The sequence below is a fragment of the Aspergillus undulatus genome, assembly GCF_047715775.1.
Source record: "Aspergillus undulatus strain CBS 261.88 unplaced genomic scaffold BDV17scaffold_66, whole genome shotgun sequence".
Classification (NCBI taxonomy): Eukaryota; Fungi; Ascomycota; class Eurotiomycetes; order Eurotiales; family Aspergillaceae; genus Aspergillus; species Aspergillus undulatus.
Genome location: NW_027396670.1, coordinates 114,808 through 130,150, shown reverse-complemented (window position 1 = coordinate 130,150; position 15,343 = coordinate 114,808). Strand labels below are relative to the sequence as shown.

The 15,343-nt window shown below is 51.3% G+C and overlaps 7 protein-coding genes across 7 annotated transcripts; 2 read left to right on the top strand and 5 right to left on the bottom strand.

The window, feature by feature from the left end:
* Positions 1 to 2,502: 2,502 nt before the first annotated feature.
* Positions 2,503 to 5,497, bottom strand: fluG (extracellular developmental signal biosynthesis protein FluG). The gene is made up of 3 exons (XM_073759113.1): positions 4,200 to 5,497; positions 2,914 to 4,147; positions 2,503 to 2,852 (listed from the first exon to the last, which is right to left on the bottom strand). The coding sequence occupies exons 1-3, from the start codon at positions 5,325 to 5,327 to the stop codon at positions 2,623 to 2,625; spliced, it is 2,592 nt and encodes an 863-aa protein (XP_073611405.1). The 5' UTR covers positions 5,328 to 5,497; the 3' UTR covers positions 2,503 to 2,622.
* A 198-nt stretch (positions 5,498 to 5,695) lies between these two features.
* Positions 5,696 to 7,509, bottom strand: BDV17DRAFT_209286 (NAD-dependent succinate-semialdehyde dehydrogenase). The gene is made up of 3 exons (XM_073755396.1): positions 7,394 to 7,509; positions 7,242 to 7,329; positions 5,696 to 7,193 (listed from the first exon to the last, which is right to left on the bottom strand). The coding sequence occupies exons 1-3, from the start codon at positions 7,421 to 7,423 to the stop codon at positions 5,812 to 5,814; spliced, it is 1,500 nt and encodes a 499-aa protein (XP_073611404.1). The 5' UTR covers positions 7,424 to 7,509; the 3' UTR covers positions 5,696 to 5,811.
* Positions 7,510 to 7,574: 65 nt separating this feature from the next.
* Positions 7,575 to 8,531, bottom strand: BDV17DRAFT_274322 (Zn(II)2Cys6 transcription factor domain-containing protein). The gene is made up of 4 exons (XM_073759112.1): positions 8,374 to 8,531; positions 8,286 to 8,299; positions 8,163 to 8,222; positions 7,575 to 8,114 (listed from the first exon to the last, which is right to left on the bottom strand). Exons 1-4 carry the CDS (start codon positions 8,428 to 8,430, stop codon positions 7,682 to 7,684), a joined length of 564 nt encoding a protein of 187 aa, XP_073611403.1. The 5' UTR covers positions 8,431 to 8,531; the 3' UTR covers positions 7,575 to 7,681.
* Positions 8,532 to 8,644: 113 nt separating this feature from the next.
* On the top strand, positions 8,645 to 10,862 carry BDV17DRAFT_209262 (CeGAL family transcription factor). Its single transcript, XM_073755394.1, has 3 exons — positions 8,645 to 9,627; positions 9,681 to 10,191; positions 10,250 to 10,862. The coding sequence occupies exons 1-3, from the start codon at positions 8,709 to 8,711 to the stop codon at positions 10,776 to 10,778; spliced, it is 1,959 nt and encodes a 652-aa protein (XP_073611402.1). The 5' UTR covers positions 8,645 to 8,708; the 3' UTR covers positions 10,779 to 10,862.
* Positions 10,709 to 12,305, top strand: BDV17DRAFT_209273 (putative tartrate dehydrogenase). Its single transcript, XM_073755395.1, has 4 exons — positions 10,709 to 10,947; positions 11,014 to 11,304; positions 11,370 to 11,860; positions 11,913 to 12,305. Coding segments are annotated over exons 1-4 (1,122 nt in total). The 5' UTR covers positions 10,709 to 10,946; the 3' UTR covers positions 12,252 to 12,305.
* Positions 12,122 to 13,005, bottom strand: BDV17DRAFT_209252 (uncharacterized protein). The gene has a single exon (XM_073755393.1). It carries the CDS (start codon positions 12,920 to 12,922, stop codon positions 12,359 to 12,361), a length of 564 nt encoding a protein of 187 aa, XP_073611400.1. The 5' UTR covers positions 12,923 to 13,005; the 3' UTR covers positions 12,122 to 12,358.
* A 240-nt stretch (positions 13,006 to 13,245) lies between these two features.
* On the bottom strand, positions 13,246 to 15,247 carry BDV17DRAFT_274316 (glycoside hydrolase superfamily). The gene is made up of 4 exons (XM_073759111.1): positions 15,152 to 15,247; positions 14,635 to 15,100; positions 13,662 to 14,567; positions 13,246 to 13,608 (listed from the first exon to the last, which is right to left on the bottom strand). Exons 2-4 carry the CDS (start codon positions 14,712 to 14,714, stop codon positions 13,266 to 13,268), a joined length of 1,329 nt encoding a protein of 442 aa, XP_073611399.1. The 5' UTR covers positions 14,715 to 15,100; positions 15,152 to 15,247; the 3' UTR covers positions 13,246 to 13,265.
* Positions 15,248 to 15,343: the final 96 nt, after the last annotated feature.

The window sequence follows — 15,343 nt, the reverse complement described above, 5'->3', positions numbered from 1 at the left end:
CTGGTAGGGTATGATTATGGAGGGTAAGAGAGGTGGTGAGAAGGGACCTATTTGAAGAAGTTTGGTCTGCAGAATGAAGGGTTGGTGGATGGTCACACTGCAGGGCCATGCAGCCATGCAGTCTCAGCTTGACAAAGGGCTCGTGCTTGGTTCTTGTTTGAGGTGTGAGTTGAAAGAAGTAGTCGCAGACTAGGGCACGAATTGGGATGCTGGGACTCGGATTGACGGCTGGTGATTTGACCGAGCTCCAACAAAGAACCTTGGGACTGGGTCGAGGCGAGTCTTCACCCTCGAGGTCTACATTAATAGTGTCTTTGTGTGGGACGCAGCTTGCCTGGAGGTTCTTTTCTTGGAGAACTTGAACTTCAAAGAATTGTGACCATTATACAACATACAGCACAATCTCCCGATTCCATAACATGCCAGATCAAATATTCAAGATAATGAACTAGATTTCTCCAGCAGAGTTGCTTTCAAACTGGCGAAGAACCAAGTGCGCCTCGTCTGAGTGAGATTGCATTTCTGCAACTCAAGCTCTCATTCGCTGGGCCAGGGCCGAATACCGTTCGGCTGTCTGTGACTTCGCCCTCAACTGCGATGACGACGCCCAGGTCCCTGGTAATATTTCGCAATTGCTCTTCGAGCCTCTCTCAGAGACTAGAAAAGACGTCATCCACCATAGACATGTAGTCTGTTTGGATGCTATCGGACAACCTAGGAATATGCGTGACGACCGTACGTATTGATTCATGTGCCCCTTTCGTCGAGCATCGCTGCCTGTGCCTGTCCCATGAATTAGTATTGAGAGATCTGGCGTTGCATTGAGGCAATTGGTGTTTTGTTTGCCTACCTGCTTCAGCTTTGCACATATTGTACACCGGACGCATGATTTCTGCTATGTATGAACTGCTGCTATGACCATCCAAGCTGTCCCGGTTTATTCGCTTAATATAGTTAGAGGATGCTTCGTTGGGGCCATTGTCTAACATACATAGACTGGGTGATAAGGTCTTCGAATGATCTTTGAATGGTGTCAGATATCAAGAATTTCTGGATCTCCAAATTATCGAGGAGGTTCTCAAGGGCCTCCGGTGCAAGGTGGGTGTACCCTAGTCAAAGTTAGCATTGGAGCAGCTCATCTCAAGGTACCTTACGAGTACGGCGGATGATGGCGGTGCGGAACTGCGTGGTAAGGTCTGCTTGTATAGATCGGATGCAGGAGTTACACGATAGAAGGCGCTACCTGCGGTCAGTATGAGCAGTGGCCTTCCTTAAAGTATAACTAAACTAGAGGCTGGTAGGTAGGACAGATGAACCTACTGATTGTAATGTTCTTTGTGCCTCACCCAGAACCCGGCTGTTTCGGCTCTTACAATTGTGACGGCGTTGGAACCTGCTAGTACCCATTGATTCAAAGATCGTAAAAAAGAGGGAACTTGGGTTCTGAGAAAGGCCGAAGTTGCCCTGAACTGTGCTTGTGCTGGCACTAACTGGCAATCGCGTCGCAAATCGGGGATGCAGCTCAGCCGGATGTACTCGGTAGCCTGTTCCTTCGAGCCCTTGCGGTGATCCACGTACAGATTGCTGCTCACGCAGAAAACCTTGGTATCATTATCATTCCGATAGCTGCCCGACAGCTTTGTGACCGTAAGCTCGTTGCGTGCCTCGGTCAAGAGTTCTTGCGCCTGAACAGGTCAGCCCCGTTTCCCAGACTGGATTGCTTCGTAGATCAAACGGCATACTCAAGATTTAGTCTTTCTAAATTATCACTGTAGCGGTTGATTGTTAGGCTCAAGTTTACAACGCTCTTGTGTTTCTAGAAGGCGTTGGCTCAAGTGACACTAAATGTCAGAGAGAAGTGAGAGCCAAAATCGACAGGAAAGTGAAGATATGAGAGCCCACCTTCCTTCTCAGTGTCACCTAGCTATGAGGGTCTTCTCAGTCTCTGCACATGTGAGAAATTCTATGGAAGAAGTTGCTGCGACGGGGAAATAGTATCTGGTCCAAACGAAGTATGACCCTGTTATGACCATGGTCGACCCCAAGGTGGGACGAGTACATTGATGCACAGCTAGAACGTGAGTTCGGGATTGTGATTGAATGCTTGACCTGTGTCATTACTGCTCAGACCGTGATGGGGGCAGCATACAGAATACAAGTACATAGAGCGCAACGCTCAGAAAGCCTTGGAAAACATCTGCCTGCATGGGGCCTTTGCTAGAAAAAACATATGATGGGACTGCCATGGAGGTGAAATGAGCAGGAAAGAGCGACTGGCCTCCAGTGTCAGGGGCCACACCTGCCATCTGTACGTATGTCAATCAACTCAAGGTAAGTGCGATGGAGCCGCGGGCATGTGCTAGTAGCTCTATATAAAGGGAAGGAGCGAACGATACTTAGCAGATGATCATGGACGGACTTGGTCGCCGGCTCGTTCAATTATAAACAGTGTCTGAGTTGGAAAGCGGGGGTCGTCAGGAATATTTACTTCGATAGTCATGAATTAGAACCCGGGTTTTGGATATCTAGTCTACCTATACGGCCTGATACCAAGCTAAGATACGTGTATATGTACTTTCAGTCGGCTACCAGCCGCAACCTGAGTCCATTTGGATGTATGCATTAGTATCTCTCGACGAGCCACTTCCGCCGCGCGTCTTCGTCCATTGCATTGAGTTTCTCGCTTTCCGCCTTTTTCACGGTTATGTAATGCTCCACCAGTGTCGGGCCGAGCAGAGTTCGCAGAGTCTCATTGGACTCCAATGCCTCAAGACCCTGAGCGAGGGTCTTGGGGAGTTGTGTCGTGATGCCAAGCGCGCTGCGGTCTGTTTCGCTAAGTGTTGCTGCGTCATCTGCACACCTATTGTTAGTTATCCGCATGATTTAGTTGCTCGAACGGGGCAGGGAACAAACACTGGCAATCTTTGAGCGTCAGCGGTATATCTTCTTTCACACCGGCGTATCCGGCACCCAGAAAGGCAGCCATAGCTAGATACATGTTTGCGAGACCGTCAAGAGATTTTATCTCCCAGTGTCCCGGAGAGATCTTGCGAATTGGAGCTTCGCGGTTCTGGGTACCCCAGGTGACCCATTCGCTTCCGGCCCAGATGCCGACTTTCACACGCTCGTAGCTTGCGTCATCGGAGAGGGTGAGGGCCACGATAGCCGGGTAGTGGTGAAGGACGCCGGCGAGGAATGAGGACTCCTTTGTGGGAGGGGAAATGGAGACGTGAGCGTGAGAAGCCGTGCCGGCGGCGAAAGGGTAAGGGCGTGGGTGGAGGGTTGCGCGAAGGCCATGTTGTTCGGCGACGTTGGTTATGACTTGGCGGGCCTTTATGAGAGTATCTACTGCAGCGACAGGCGAGTCGGGTGGAAGAATGAATTCGAACTGGCCAGGTGCAGACTCGGAATGGAATTGTTCGAGGTATATGCCAATTGACGCTAGCGTTTCAACAATTTCTTCGAGCAGTGGAAGCATTCGGCGAGTCTCACGGGTCATCTGAGACCAGGAATGATTAGTTATTGAGGGAGCCCAGTCTTCTTCGCCGGTTGATTGGTTTTTTGTTGGTTTTAAGAAAACAACTTCGATTTCAAAACCGCACAGAACCTGTATGTTGAATTCGCCTCTGAGCTTGTTCGTGATATTGAGTAGTGTTGTCCGTGGGCATTCCTCCAACGGCTCACCCTCTGGAGTCTTCCACCAGGTCATCACAGTGGCGCTCTTCGAATCGATCCCGACATTTGGGGACAAGGTAGTGAGGTCAGGCACCATGTAGAATTGGCCAGTGGTCGAGCCTCCAGCAATTCCGTCGTCCTGCAACATCCCAAGGACGGCCACGGAAATGCCGATCCGCCGTTGCTCGCGTACGATCTTCGCGAACTCCAGGACTGGGAACATACGAATCCTCACTGTCGCTGTGTAGTCGATGAATTGCATCCAGATATATTTGACGTTGGGATTACTCCGAATGAAAGTGTCAAGTGAGTCTGTTTGTGAGTCCGCAAACTTATCGATTTGGCTGGCCGGAAGCCGGGGTTGTTCGTTCAGACAATACAATCGGTTTGAGTTGTAGAAGAGAATGTCTACGGCGGCCCGCATAGCTTGGTCGTTCGTATAATCACCTTTCTGGACATAATCCACAAAAACCTGCTTCGAGTTAGCTTATGGCAGATCAGAAGGGAATGTCGGGGTATCTCACAGTTTCTACAACATCACGAAACTGCTTATTAGCTAGCCAGAAAGTTTCTGGGAAGAAATGGCCGTCGGTACTCCATAGTAATCGTGTAGATGGAACAAGCTCCAGGCTCTCTCTGACAATCGATTCCTGTGCATCCCGGCTTACCATGGGGAAAACTTCCCCAAGATCTAGGTAAACATTGGGATAGACGCAGGCCAGGTAGCCAGCTTCACGTGTGTAGGGGTATGACGAGTGGAGCAGAACAAAGTCGACCTCAGGATATTGCGCAACAAGAGACTGCAAATGGGCAGGATTCGATTTGAGAAGGCTGATGTCGTTATCTCCTAAGCCGGTATGCAATTGCAGGGGTTTGTTTGGCTGAGTGGCCTTGGCAGCTTTGAGTAAATCGAGAGTTTGGCGGACGAGCCAGTCGTTCAGCGGCTTATCCTCCACCCGAGGTGTGGAGGCGGTCGCTTTAGAGATTGTACGAGCAAAAGACTGGAGCAATTGCGTTGTACCACGGTCGTCATCGGTTGGTTGGACATCTAACCCTGTACGGTAACAGATGACCGATTTGAACCCCACCACGGCGGGGTCACGAATGGCGTCCGATATCCGAGAGTTGAAGTCTCGGGAGAAGTTCTCCCAGTGAGCTTGGAAGGACGATAGATCGGCACCCTTTGAAGGTATCATTCCGCTGCGGAGTATCTGGGACAAGACCTGGGCGGCCACAGCCTCGATGCGAACAATGCGTTTGGTAGGAGATGCGGTGAAGCGGTCATGCCAATTGAATGACTCAATGTCTTGATCAGTCAAAAGATCGTCAAGAAGGAGAGTGTGCGTTCCCTCCAGGCACCGCCGAATGAGGCCTTCGTAGTCTCGCTCAACCAACTCGTCTCGCGCCGCTTTGAGCTTGTCCCAGTTTGATGATGGGGTTTGGTATAGAGTAGCGAGCTGGGCGGCAGCACGGTGGAAAGGCAACGTGGAAGAAGCGTTCGTCAAGGCGACTCCCTGAGCTTCAGATATAATCTGTTCGAGAGGATATTTGGCATAATTGCTGGCAGCGGCCTGGGAGAGAAGATTGTGAGCATGATTATCGATGATCGGGTGATTTTGGATGAGCTGGCGGAGGGCAGATAGAGAGCCCATGGCGGCAATAGCAGAAAATAAGGACGCTACCTGGGATGAAGGATGCGGCTCAAAGAGTGGAAGGATCGATCGTGAAGAAAGAAGAGAAGGAACGGAAGAGGGCAAGAAGATGGGGTGACAGGCCCGACCTCGTGGGCGAGTGGCTTACCCAACTAGGCAGCTCAGCTCAGCCCAACGACGATCAGTAGGAACTCAAATATGAAACAAACCCACAATGCGGAGCTTGGAGTGCAGTGCTTTCAACCGGGAAGCTCGGATCTCTATCTTCAGTGTCACAGGTCGAATTCGACCAACAGACTGCCCTAAAAGGAAGCATCTACGAGCGCGGGCCGCGGCGACCAAATCCGAGGGAGATCTTAGCGCAATGCAGTGTGCACAGGCCAAATATTTAGCAGGCCCTAGTGCTCCACGAATTAAATTACTGACTCATGCACGATCTGTACGTACAATATTTAAGGGAACGACATAGCAGGTTCATCCCTGACTAATACTGCCCTTCGAGCGTAAGGGTTCCAGTCTTGGTGATCAAATACTCGTTCACGGCCACTTCCTTGCCACTCTCCTTGCCATACCCTGATTCTTTGATGCCGCCAAATGGTGACTCGGCTGCCGACGAATTGCCTGTGTTCATGCCGATCATGCCCGCCTCCAGGTTTTCCAGTAATCGCCACATGCGGTCGATGCTCTTTGTGAACGCATAGCTGGCCAGCCCCATGCTAGTGTCGTTGGCCAGTTGGACGCCCTCTTCCTCTGTCTCGAATCGGTACAGGGCAGCGATAGGAGCAAATGTCTCCTCGCGGGACACTAGCATATCCTTGGTCATATTCGTCAAGATGGTTGGCTCGAAAAAGTATCCCTTCTTTCCCCCAACCCGGTTTCCGCCAAGGATCACATCTGCGCCAAGCTGTCGTGCATCCTCAACCTGGCTAATGGCCTTGTCGATGCTGCGTGGAGTTGTGAGGGGACCCAACGTCGTGCCTTCGCTGGCTCCATGGCCAATTACCAGCTTGGACGTTCGCTCCTTGAGCAACTGAGCAAACTTGTCGTAGATCCCTGCTTGCACATAAACCCGATTTGCTGTAATACAAGCCTGTCCAGCGTGACGCCACTTGAGAGCCATCAACTGGTCCAATGCTTGGTCGAGATTTGCGTCATCGAACACGATAAATGGGCAGTTTCCACCGAGCTCCAAGGTGACCTTCTTCAAGCCGTGCGCGCAGTGCGAAGCAATCAGCTTGCCGACCCGTGTTGATCCAGTAAAGGTCACCTTCTTCACGAGTGGGTGCTTACATAGCGCCTCGCTGAGGGGTGGCGTATTATCCAGGTCTGTCGTAAGCACATTGAAGACTCCTGCGGGAAAACCTGCCTTCTGGGCAAGATGGGCCAGTACTAGAGCAGTCAAGGGGGTTTCAGGACTAGGCTTGACTATCATAGTACACCCTGCAGCAAGAGCTGCGCCGGCCTTTCGCAGAACCATGGCAATAGGGAAATTCCACGGGACGAGAGCGGCTGCGACACCAATAGGTTGCTTGACGGTAAAGACGCGGCGGTTTGGAGCAGCGGGAACAGCTACCGTTCCGTGAATACGCTCCGCTTCCCCAGCAAACCACCAGGTGAAACCGGTAGCATAGTCAATTTCACCGTAAGACTCGGCTATGGGTTTGCCTGTCTCATGAGTAAGGATCTTGGCCAAGTCGGACTTGGTTTCGCGGATGAGGGTGTCCCATTTTAGCAGCCATTGCGCACGTTGACGAGGATTGACTTTTCTGAACTTTTCAAAGGATTCATGAGCGACTTGGACGGCGGAATCAACGTCTTCAGCAGAGTTCGTAGGGCAGCTTGCCCAAGGTATATCGGTACCGGGATCTAAGACCATTAATATTCAATAAAGAATGATTGTAATTGCATGCTTACCGATGACTTCAAAGCGTTTACCACTCTTTGCAGTAACCCAAGAATTTCCAATAAAGGAATCAAAGTGGAGCAAGTCGGGGTTGTCCAACTGCGCGCTGTCTGTCAGTGAACTCTTGCGTTATGGGTCCCTCTCTATTCCTGGCGGGACGCACCTGGAACGGTAGTTGATATTGCTGAGCCATGCTTACGGATGGAATTAGATGAAGGAAAATTCAGAAGAATTCCGTTGTTTGATGGCTTTAAGAAGAAGGGAAGAAAGGCAGTGTCAGACAGAAGAGAAGACCCCGCCTGCCCCGCCCTCTGTTCGGTTGCTCGGTCATCTCGGCGACCCAAGACGGCTGTTTGGAGCTCCCCATCTCCCCAATTTTCGATCAGCATATATCAGGATCATCTAAAACACGACATTTCATTGAGTTGATTTTGTGCACTGTATGTCGTACTTAGAAGTAAACCCCTGGTTCCAACTCTGCAAGTCGCTCAGCTCGACCTTCTCTCGGGTATCCCGCAGCCCGCACCTGAATATGCTTACGACTGAGGTTATTCAGACTGGTCGTCGATGCAGGGACATCTCTTTCCCTGGGGGCCGTTCCCATTACCGTTTCCGGGCTCCATTCCGCCTGCACATCGCTTTCCGCCCCCCCAAACAATTGGGCTTTCTCCGAGTACCATATCTCCAGGTCCTCCGGACTATGTAGCGGTAGCCGTGACCACTCATTGACCGCAGCTGTTCGGGATGAGTTTGGCTGAGAGGATTCAACTATGCTGAATGACCGAGGTGAGATGGTTCGTAAATAGGCATAAGAGCTATAGAGGGCTCGTTCGGTAGTTGCAAGTCGGTTCTCGAGATGAGTTATATAACCTTGAGGAAGACCACTGTTGCTGTTAGTAGATGTCTTTGATTCGCGTTGCAAAGCTGCCTACCGTTTCCCGCTCTCGGGGTATATACATCGTGCTGGATCGGAACACTGCGAACAGACGGGTCTTTGGCAGTTAGCAATCATTGTGCAAGCTTATCTGAGTTAATAACTATGGAGACGCGCATACAAGGTTCGGTCGCACTGTAGAGAATCAGTCCGTACTCGATACCATGGTTGAGAGATTCGGGAAGGGGAGAGCGAAGGAAAACACATACCTTGCACTTCTTCTGGCGACAGGGCTCGCATGCAATAGGATTTTGTTTATCTGCCATTGACTTGTACAAGACTTCGAATAATATACAAACGAGCAAAAAGGAACAAAAGAAAACAACTAGAGAAAGAAAACTGGGGACGACGTAAAGCCAAGGTCGAAGATCATTCGCCTTGTGGATTTTGCGGGGAAATTGCAGGCACCGGCCGGCCGGTTGGAAAATCCTCAGGCCGACCTTCCCTTCTTCTTGCAACACCTCGACTCTTTCCTCTTCTCAGTTTCTCTGTTCGTCATTGACTCTCTTCTCCATGCGACCAGTACATCCGTTGTGATATATTCATGGACTCGGGCAATTCCAACCATGGCTCTCCCTCAAAACGCCAGAAGCTCACCCCCAAGACCCACGAGCTGGGGGTGATGCGAAAGTCTACCGACAATGGCTCCGCAACTTTCCTGGGTTCTTCGAGCGGCATCCACTTTATTCGCATCGTTTACAATGCGTTTGCCCGCCGGTCAGCCCATCTAAGCCAGCCCCAGCAGGCGTCAAAAGACACGCAAGTTCCTGGGGAAGATGATCAGCTGCATGATCAAGACCATCAGCATCGACCAGACCTGTGGCTGCCGCATGAATTGAGTCTTCAGGCACCAGCGGCCATATTCTCGTTTGAGACTATGGTTCAATGGACGCGCGGCTACTTTGAAAATTGGCACTCAATGTTCCCTTTCATCTCTGGGCCCGCGTTCCTTGTGATTCTCGAGCACATCAGCCGCGATGGGTTCAGCAATATCTCTGTTGCTGACGGGATCCTCGTGCGCTCAATTGTCTCAATCTCCTTGATGGATCGTCGCCATTCCAACTTCCCTAGCGCTCAAAGTCCTGTTCCAAAAGCTTTGGTCTTTCGTTCTGTGCACCAGGCTATGGAAAGTTTATATACTCTGTTCTGTGAACCGCCCACCATCCCCATCCTTCAGGCAGCTTTTGGCGTCCAGCTTTTTCTTACCTCACTTCTTCGACTCAATGCTGCTTCGCGAGTCGGTGGAGTTATCATCCGCACGGCCTTTCATCTAGGCTTACACCGGTGTCCTGCGCGCTTTTCGTTCAGCCGCGCAGAGATTGCGACTCGCCGCCGGTTATTTTGGTCTATCTACTGTCTTGAGAGGTATCTTTCCCAGGCGCTAGGTATTCCCCTCGGTATACAAGATGACGATATCGATGTCTGCTATCCAAATGCTGAGATCCACGGCCAGGTGGACGAAGGTACCACGCGTCCTATCCAAACCTAGTTCATCGCAAAAGCTGAAGTCTGACAGTTTGTTCCGCAGATCACAGACTTCATCTATTGAGCCATCTTTCCAAGTTTGCACGAGTTCGCGGACGCATAATCGAGTTACGAAACAAGTCGATTATCCACAGAGAAGATTCCATCGACGCAACCCAGGCACTTCATGGAGAGCTTACCCACTGGTGGAATGAAGTCTATGATGATGTCTATCCCATTGAGTATGAAGATCTGACTTCGACAGCAGCACATTCTATTATGCCGTTTCACCGCCTCCTTCTCGTCGTGCTTCGTCACGAAGCCATAATTTCCATGAACCGCCCGCTGCTGGCAGCGGAGGCATCTTCTCCTGAATATCGCACCGCCATACAGATCTGTATTGAATCCTCACGATCACTTCTCACAACGCTACGACATTACCTTAATTCTGAGTCACCTGCTCCTTTAATATGGCCATCATTTACATGGGCCGTATGGATGAGCTGCCTTGTTTTGATCTATGCCGCATGGGAAGGCGAGTTTCCCACACAGTCAGCATCTAGGTTGTAACCTCAAAGCATCCCCTGTCAAGAAATTTGACTCCGCTAACTGTTGATGAAGATACGCCAAAAGCGGTCTCTTCATTCTCCAAAACCTCTCCCGTCGCGGCAATACCTGGCCGCAAACCTGTATCGAAGCCATCCGTGACCTCGACGTCGCCCTTATGACCCCAAAACAGCAGATCCCTTCGCATCCAAGTATAGTTGTCATCGATCAAAACGAAGGGGAGAAAAATTCGACTACACCAGATACCATAGATTCCGGTATCCCGCTTGACCATAACCTCCAGCAACAAGTCCCCTCCGCGCCAGTAGAAGGACAGCTACCAACGCCACTGGCAACTGCAGCAGGAAACAGCCAATGGAGCAACTCGTCCATGATATTCGGAAACCAAGTGATGGATAACCTCGGTGCAGCTTCAGGGCTCGGGTTAGGCTTTGGCCTACCGGACTTTTCACTCGGCGGTGGCGGTGGTGAAGACGGCTTCGGGATAGGCGATTTCTGGAGTCTGGCGGACGGTCCATGGTTGATTGACGAAAGCTATGGCCTCCAGGAAAATATTGTAGAGAACTCTGATTCCATACTGTAAAATGGGTAGCATTATTCGGTTTGAAGGATTTGGATACTCTTTGGATATCAGCATGTGGTTGGAACTTGCAGTGGGTGGGCCGGACAAAGACACCTCCGCCGGACATATCTTGTCCGATGCGGGGGTGAAGTCGCGGAGAAATATCCTGAAGAACTGGAAGACGCGAAAAGTACTTATACAGCCCACCCCCTTTTTTTCTTTCTTTCTCAGTAATTCTGGCTAAATAAACTTCCAGTGCATATCAGATTTCTCCTGTCGCCTCGAAAACGGAACGCCGCAGACACAATGGCCAAGTCATACAAGATCGCAACTATCCCCGCTGACGGCATTGGCCCCGAAGTCATTGACGCCGGTGTCACAGTCCTCAAGGCCCTCGCGGAAAAATTGCAGTCGTTCTCTTTGAACTTTGAGCACTATGACTGGAGCTCTGAGACATTCAAGTCTACGGGCAAGTACATCCCCGATGGCGGACTGGAGGAATTGAAGAAGAACGATGCTATTCTGTTTGGAGCCGTTGGCGCACCAGGTAAGCCCCGCATTGATGATCATTATACATTAAGGGAGTTGAAAGAGATATTAATGATTGAGTAGACGTCCCCGATCACATCTCCCTCTGGGGTCTCCGCCTCGCCATCTGCCAGCCCTTCCAACAATACGCCAACGTCCGCCCCACCCGCGTCCTCCGCGGCACACAATCCCCCCTCCGCAACTGCAACGTCGGTGACCTCGACTGGGTAATAGTCCGTGAGAACAGCGAGGGCGAGTACGCCGGCCAGGGTGGTCGCTCACACCGCGGCCACCCATGGGAAGTTGCGACAGAGACCGCGATCTTCTCGCGCGTCGGTGTGGAGCGCATCATGCGCTTTGCGTTCGAGACGGCGGCTGCTAGGCCAAGAAAGCTCTTGACTGTTGTGACGAAGAGCAATGCGCAGCGCAACGGGATGGTTCTGTGGGATGAGGTGGCGAACATTGTGGCCAAGGATTTCCCCCAGGTCACGGTTGACAAGATGCTTGTTGATGCTATGACCACGAGGATGGTGCTGAAGCCCGAGAGTCTGGAAACCATTGTTGCTAGCAACCTGGTGAGTCTTTCCAATTCATCATGATTGCCGATGATGTAGCTAACTGTTGCAGCACGCCGACATTCTCTCCGACCTTGCCGCTGCCCTTGCCGGCTCGATCGGCATCGCACCCACATCGAACCTCGACCCAACCCGCCAGAACCCCAGTATGTTCGAGCCCATCCACGGCTCCGCCTTCGACATCACGGGCAAGGGCGTCGCCAACCCCGTCGCGACCTTCTGGACAGCCGCCGAGATGCTCGAGTGGCTCGGCGAGAAGGACGCCGCGGACAAGCTGATGCAGTCTGTCGAGCGCGTCTGCGAGGCCGGTGTCCTGACCGCTGATCTCGGCGGCAAGGCCACGACCGTTGAGGTCACATCTGCTGTCGTTGAAGAGATCAAGCGCCTTTAAGTCTTCTTTTTCTTGTACCATACCATACTATACCATAGCCAAGTCATGTCCTGTCATGTGAAAATAAATAGAATGAATGAATGAATGAACGGATGATCTCAAATCAATCAATATCTCGACCCCTTCCACCAGCGCATCGTCTTCTCGACTTGAATCTCTCGCTCTTTGCGACGAAGCAACCACTCGGCCCTCTTCTCCAGCGACCCAATGCGCTGCATATCCCTTCCACGCTCAGGGAACTCTTCAACGGATAAAGCTCGGCAAAACCGCTCAGCGAGCTCGACGAGCATGAGCGTTATCGGAACGAGCAGGAGCAATCCAAGTGCGAAGAGTTCATCAAAGTAACGCTCTAGCAGACGGTATGACGATTGCTGCGATTGCAGAGCGACGGCGTAGCTTGCATTTGAATGGCGAGACTCTGTACGTGATTTGTTTGCGTGTACGAAAGTGCCATGATTGATTCTGAGAGTGCGGGGCGATACTGGGGATGACTCGCGCTTTGAGGTTGACTCTGTGTTTGTGATTTCAAGGAAGTTTGTGAGAGGTTGCTGTTGTGAAGAGGGATTTAATTCGGGGACGGGGAGATTTTCATTGTTGTTATTGACAGGCGGAGGAGGTATAGAAAGAGCAAGCGAGAAGGAGATTAAGCTTAACAGAATGAGAGGTTTCATGGTGGCAGGGTGATAGGAGGAGCAACAGGGCTTGGGACCTGGGAGAGACGAAGAAAAGACCCTGCGTACGGAGTCGACCAAGCTTCTCCTTCCTGTTCTTATATGAAATGCCGTGGTGGCTTACCACTCTAGTAGGTACTGGGTCTAAGGGTCGGACGGCTCATGAGACCCCCAACGGCCCCGTGGACCAGCGCGTCCCCGGATTGGCCGCTGCGTAGTTCACCACAATTTTAGGTGCAACACCAGGATTTCATTCTCCACCACCTACTTACTCTAGCCCGTAGTTTGTAGATAAGTCTGGATAAATGGGTACATATGTCTTGATCTTCCTCAAAACACCAAATCAACATCTACCTGACTCTTCTCTGAGTTGGGTACGTTGCGCAACACCCTCCTGCATCGCCTTCAGATGCTCCCAGTTGTACGTATCCTGGCCCAAGCTCCACGCCATCACGCCGCCGAGCTTCTCCACGTCCACGATGTCGCTGAATTTCCGAGTCATCATGGCCGCAGAGTCCCAGGTCCAGAAGAGATGGTTTTCGTTGTCCAAGTAGTACTGGCCGCCCGCTTTCTCGTCCAAATTGCCCTCCTTGAGTGCGCGCTGCCATGAGCTCTGGGTCGACACACCCTTGCATCCGCCGTAGTTGGCGTCGCAATTGCCCATGCAGAAGTCGTCAGTTGTTCCGCTGTTTTTGTTAGCTGACGAGCACAATTTGCGTCAAAGAGTGTCGAGACTTACCAGTTCCCGTAGATACTACAGCATAACCCCGCGGGGCACTTGGTTCCCTTGTTCGCACCGCAAGTCATATCGGTCGACACCTTGAGGTCTTTCGGCGCGGGCGCGGGAGCCATGTTCGCCGCCTCAAAGGTAACAGCGCCAGACTTCCCATTGTCGCTTCCATCTTCAAGTTCCATAGGTACGGTCGGGCACCCAATGGGCTTATCGGCACAATCCGCGTCCGCCTCAACTGTGAACCATTTGGCATAGTATGGCATTCCCAAGTTGAGCTTCTCCGGCGGCGCGCCAATCTCAAGATAGGCTCTGATGGTGTCAAGCGAGTCCACAACACTGCTATGGTGCTTGGTGACATTGTTCCTGCGGTTCATAAGGTCATACGACATGACATTGACGAAGTCAACCTCAGGCCAGATCTTCGGTCCGTTTTCAGGCGTATACCCGATCATATCTTCCCTCTTTCCTGGCGTTGCAATGGAAATAATCTTGTCCTTTCCAGCAGCCTTCCTAAGGGCCTGGATTAAGAGAGGGAAAGTTTCAATCTCCCCGACTTTCTCACCATTCGGAACCGTCTTATAATCGTCTCCATTACCACCGGGATACTCCCAGTCAATGTCGACGCCGTCAAATCCAGAAGAGCCAAGCATAGCTGCTACATTATTTGCGTAGCGCTCGCGTGAAGCCTCGTCCTTTGCACCCTCCGAGAAACCAGAGGAGTCGCCCCATCCACCGACGGCAATCATGACCTTCGTATCCGGGCCGAATCGGTTGCGCATTGTTGAGACCGGCTCAAAGGGCTCAAACGCGGGCGGAGAGTCAGTGTTGAAGTTTGTCGATTTCGCGAAGCCCATAATTGCGTGGGTTATGCCAGACGTCTTATCGCTGCCGGGGAGGCCTTGAATGTGCCATCTGTGTTTTCTCCGTTAGCTCCAGCTAAAGAAGGTAAGTAGGTATGTAGAGTAGGATGCCAACTCACTCGTCGATATACATTGCAAAGCGAAAACCCGCAACGCACTGGAGGGCCGTCAGGGCCAGAGTAGCGTGTTTGAGCATCATATTCTCGTTTCTTTTCTTTTCTTCTCAGAAATGAACACCGTAGAGATAATCCAAGACGTTGAAGATCAGCAGCAGGCTGTGAATATATACTCCTCCCAAAGACACAGCGCTTATCCAGAGACAAATTGGGGCTGCTCAAAGCGCCCTCCAGACCAAGACTGAATGAAAGATGGGGGTTTGCTTGGAAATCGTCCGTTGTAAGCGCCGTAGACAAAAGGCCGCAGGGGCTCAAACACAATTAAGTAACACAGAGACAGGGCTAGATCAGAAGAATGCTCATATTCGTCTCCATATATCTGTCAGATATTCTTTGGGGTGGAAGGTATGTTGTAGACATGGCAACATTCGGGAGCACGTTGAGGCTTGGAAGGGTGAGATCTGACATGCTTCATAGACCACGATGTCAGATACAGCATAATTCTAAACGGAATGCTTACCTTGCAAGTCATTATTCAAGTAAGCGCCTGGTCTCTGGACCATTTATTGCTTGGTCGGGTTCCTGACAGTCGGGGAAGTTCAAAGGGAAGTTGTTTAGCATGCCAGAAACAAAGCGCATTCCAGCCCGGTATGCTCTAGGCCGAGTCATTTACTTTGCGGAGAATAAAAGCATACTCTAGTCCTCTACGCGA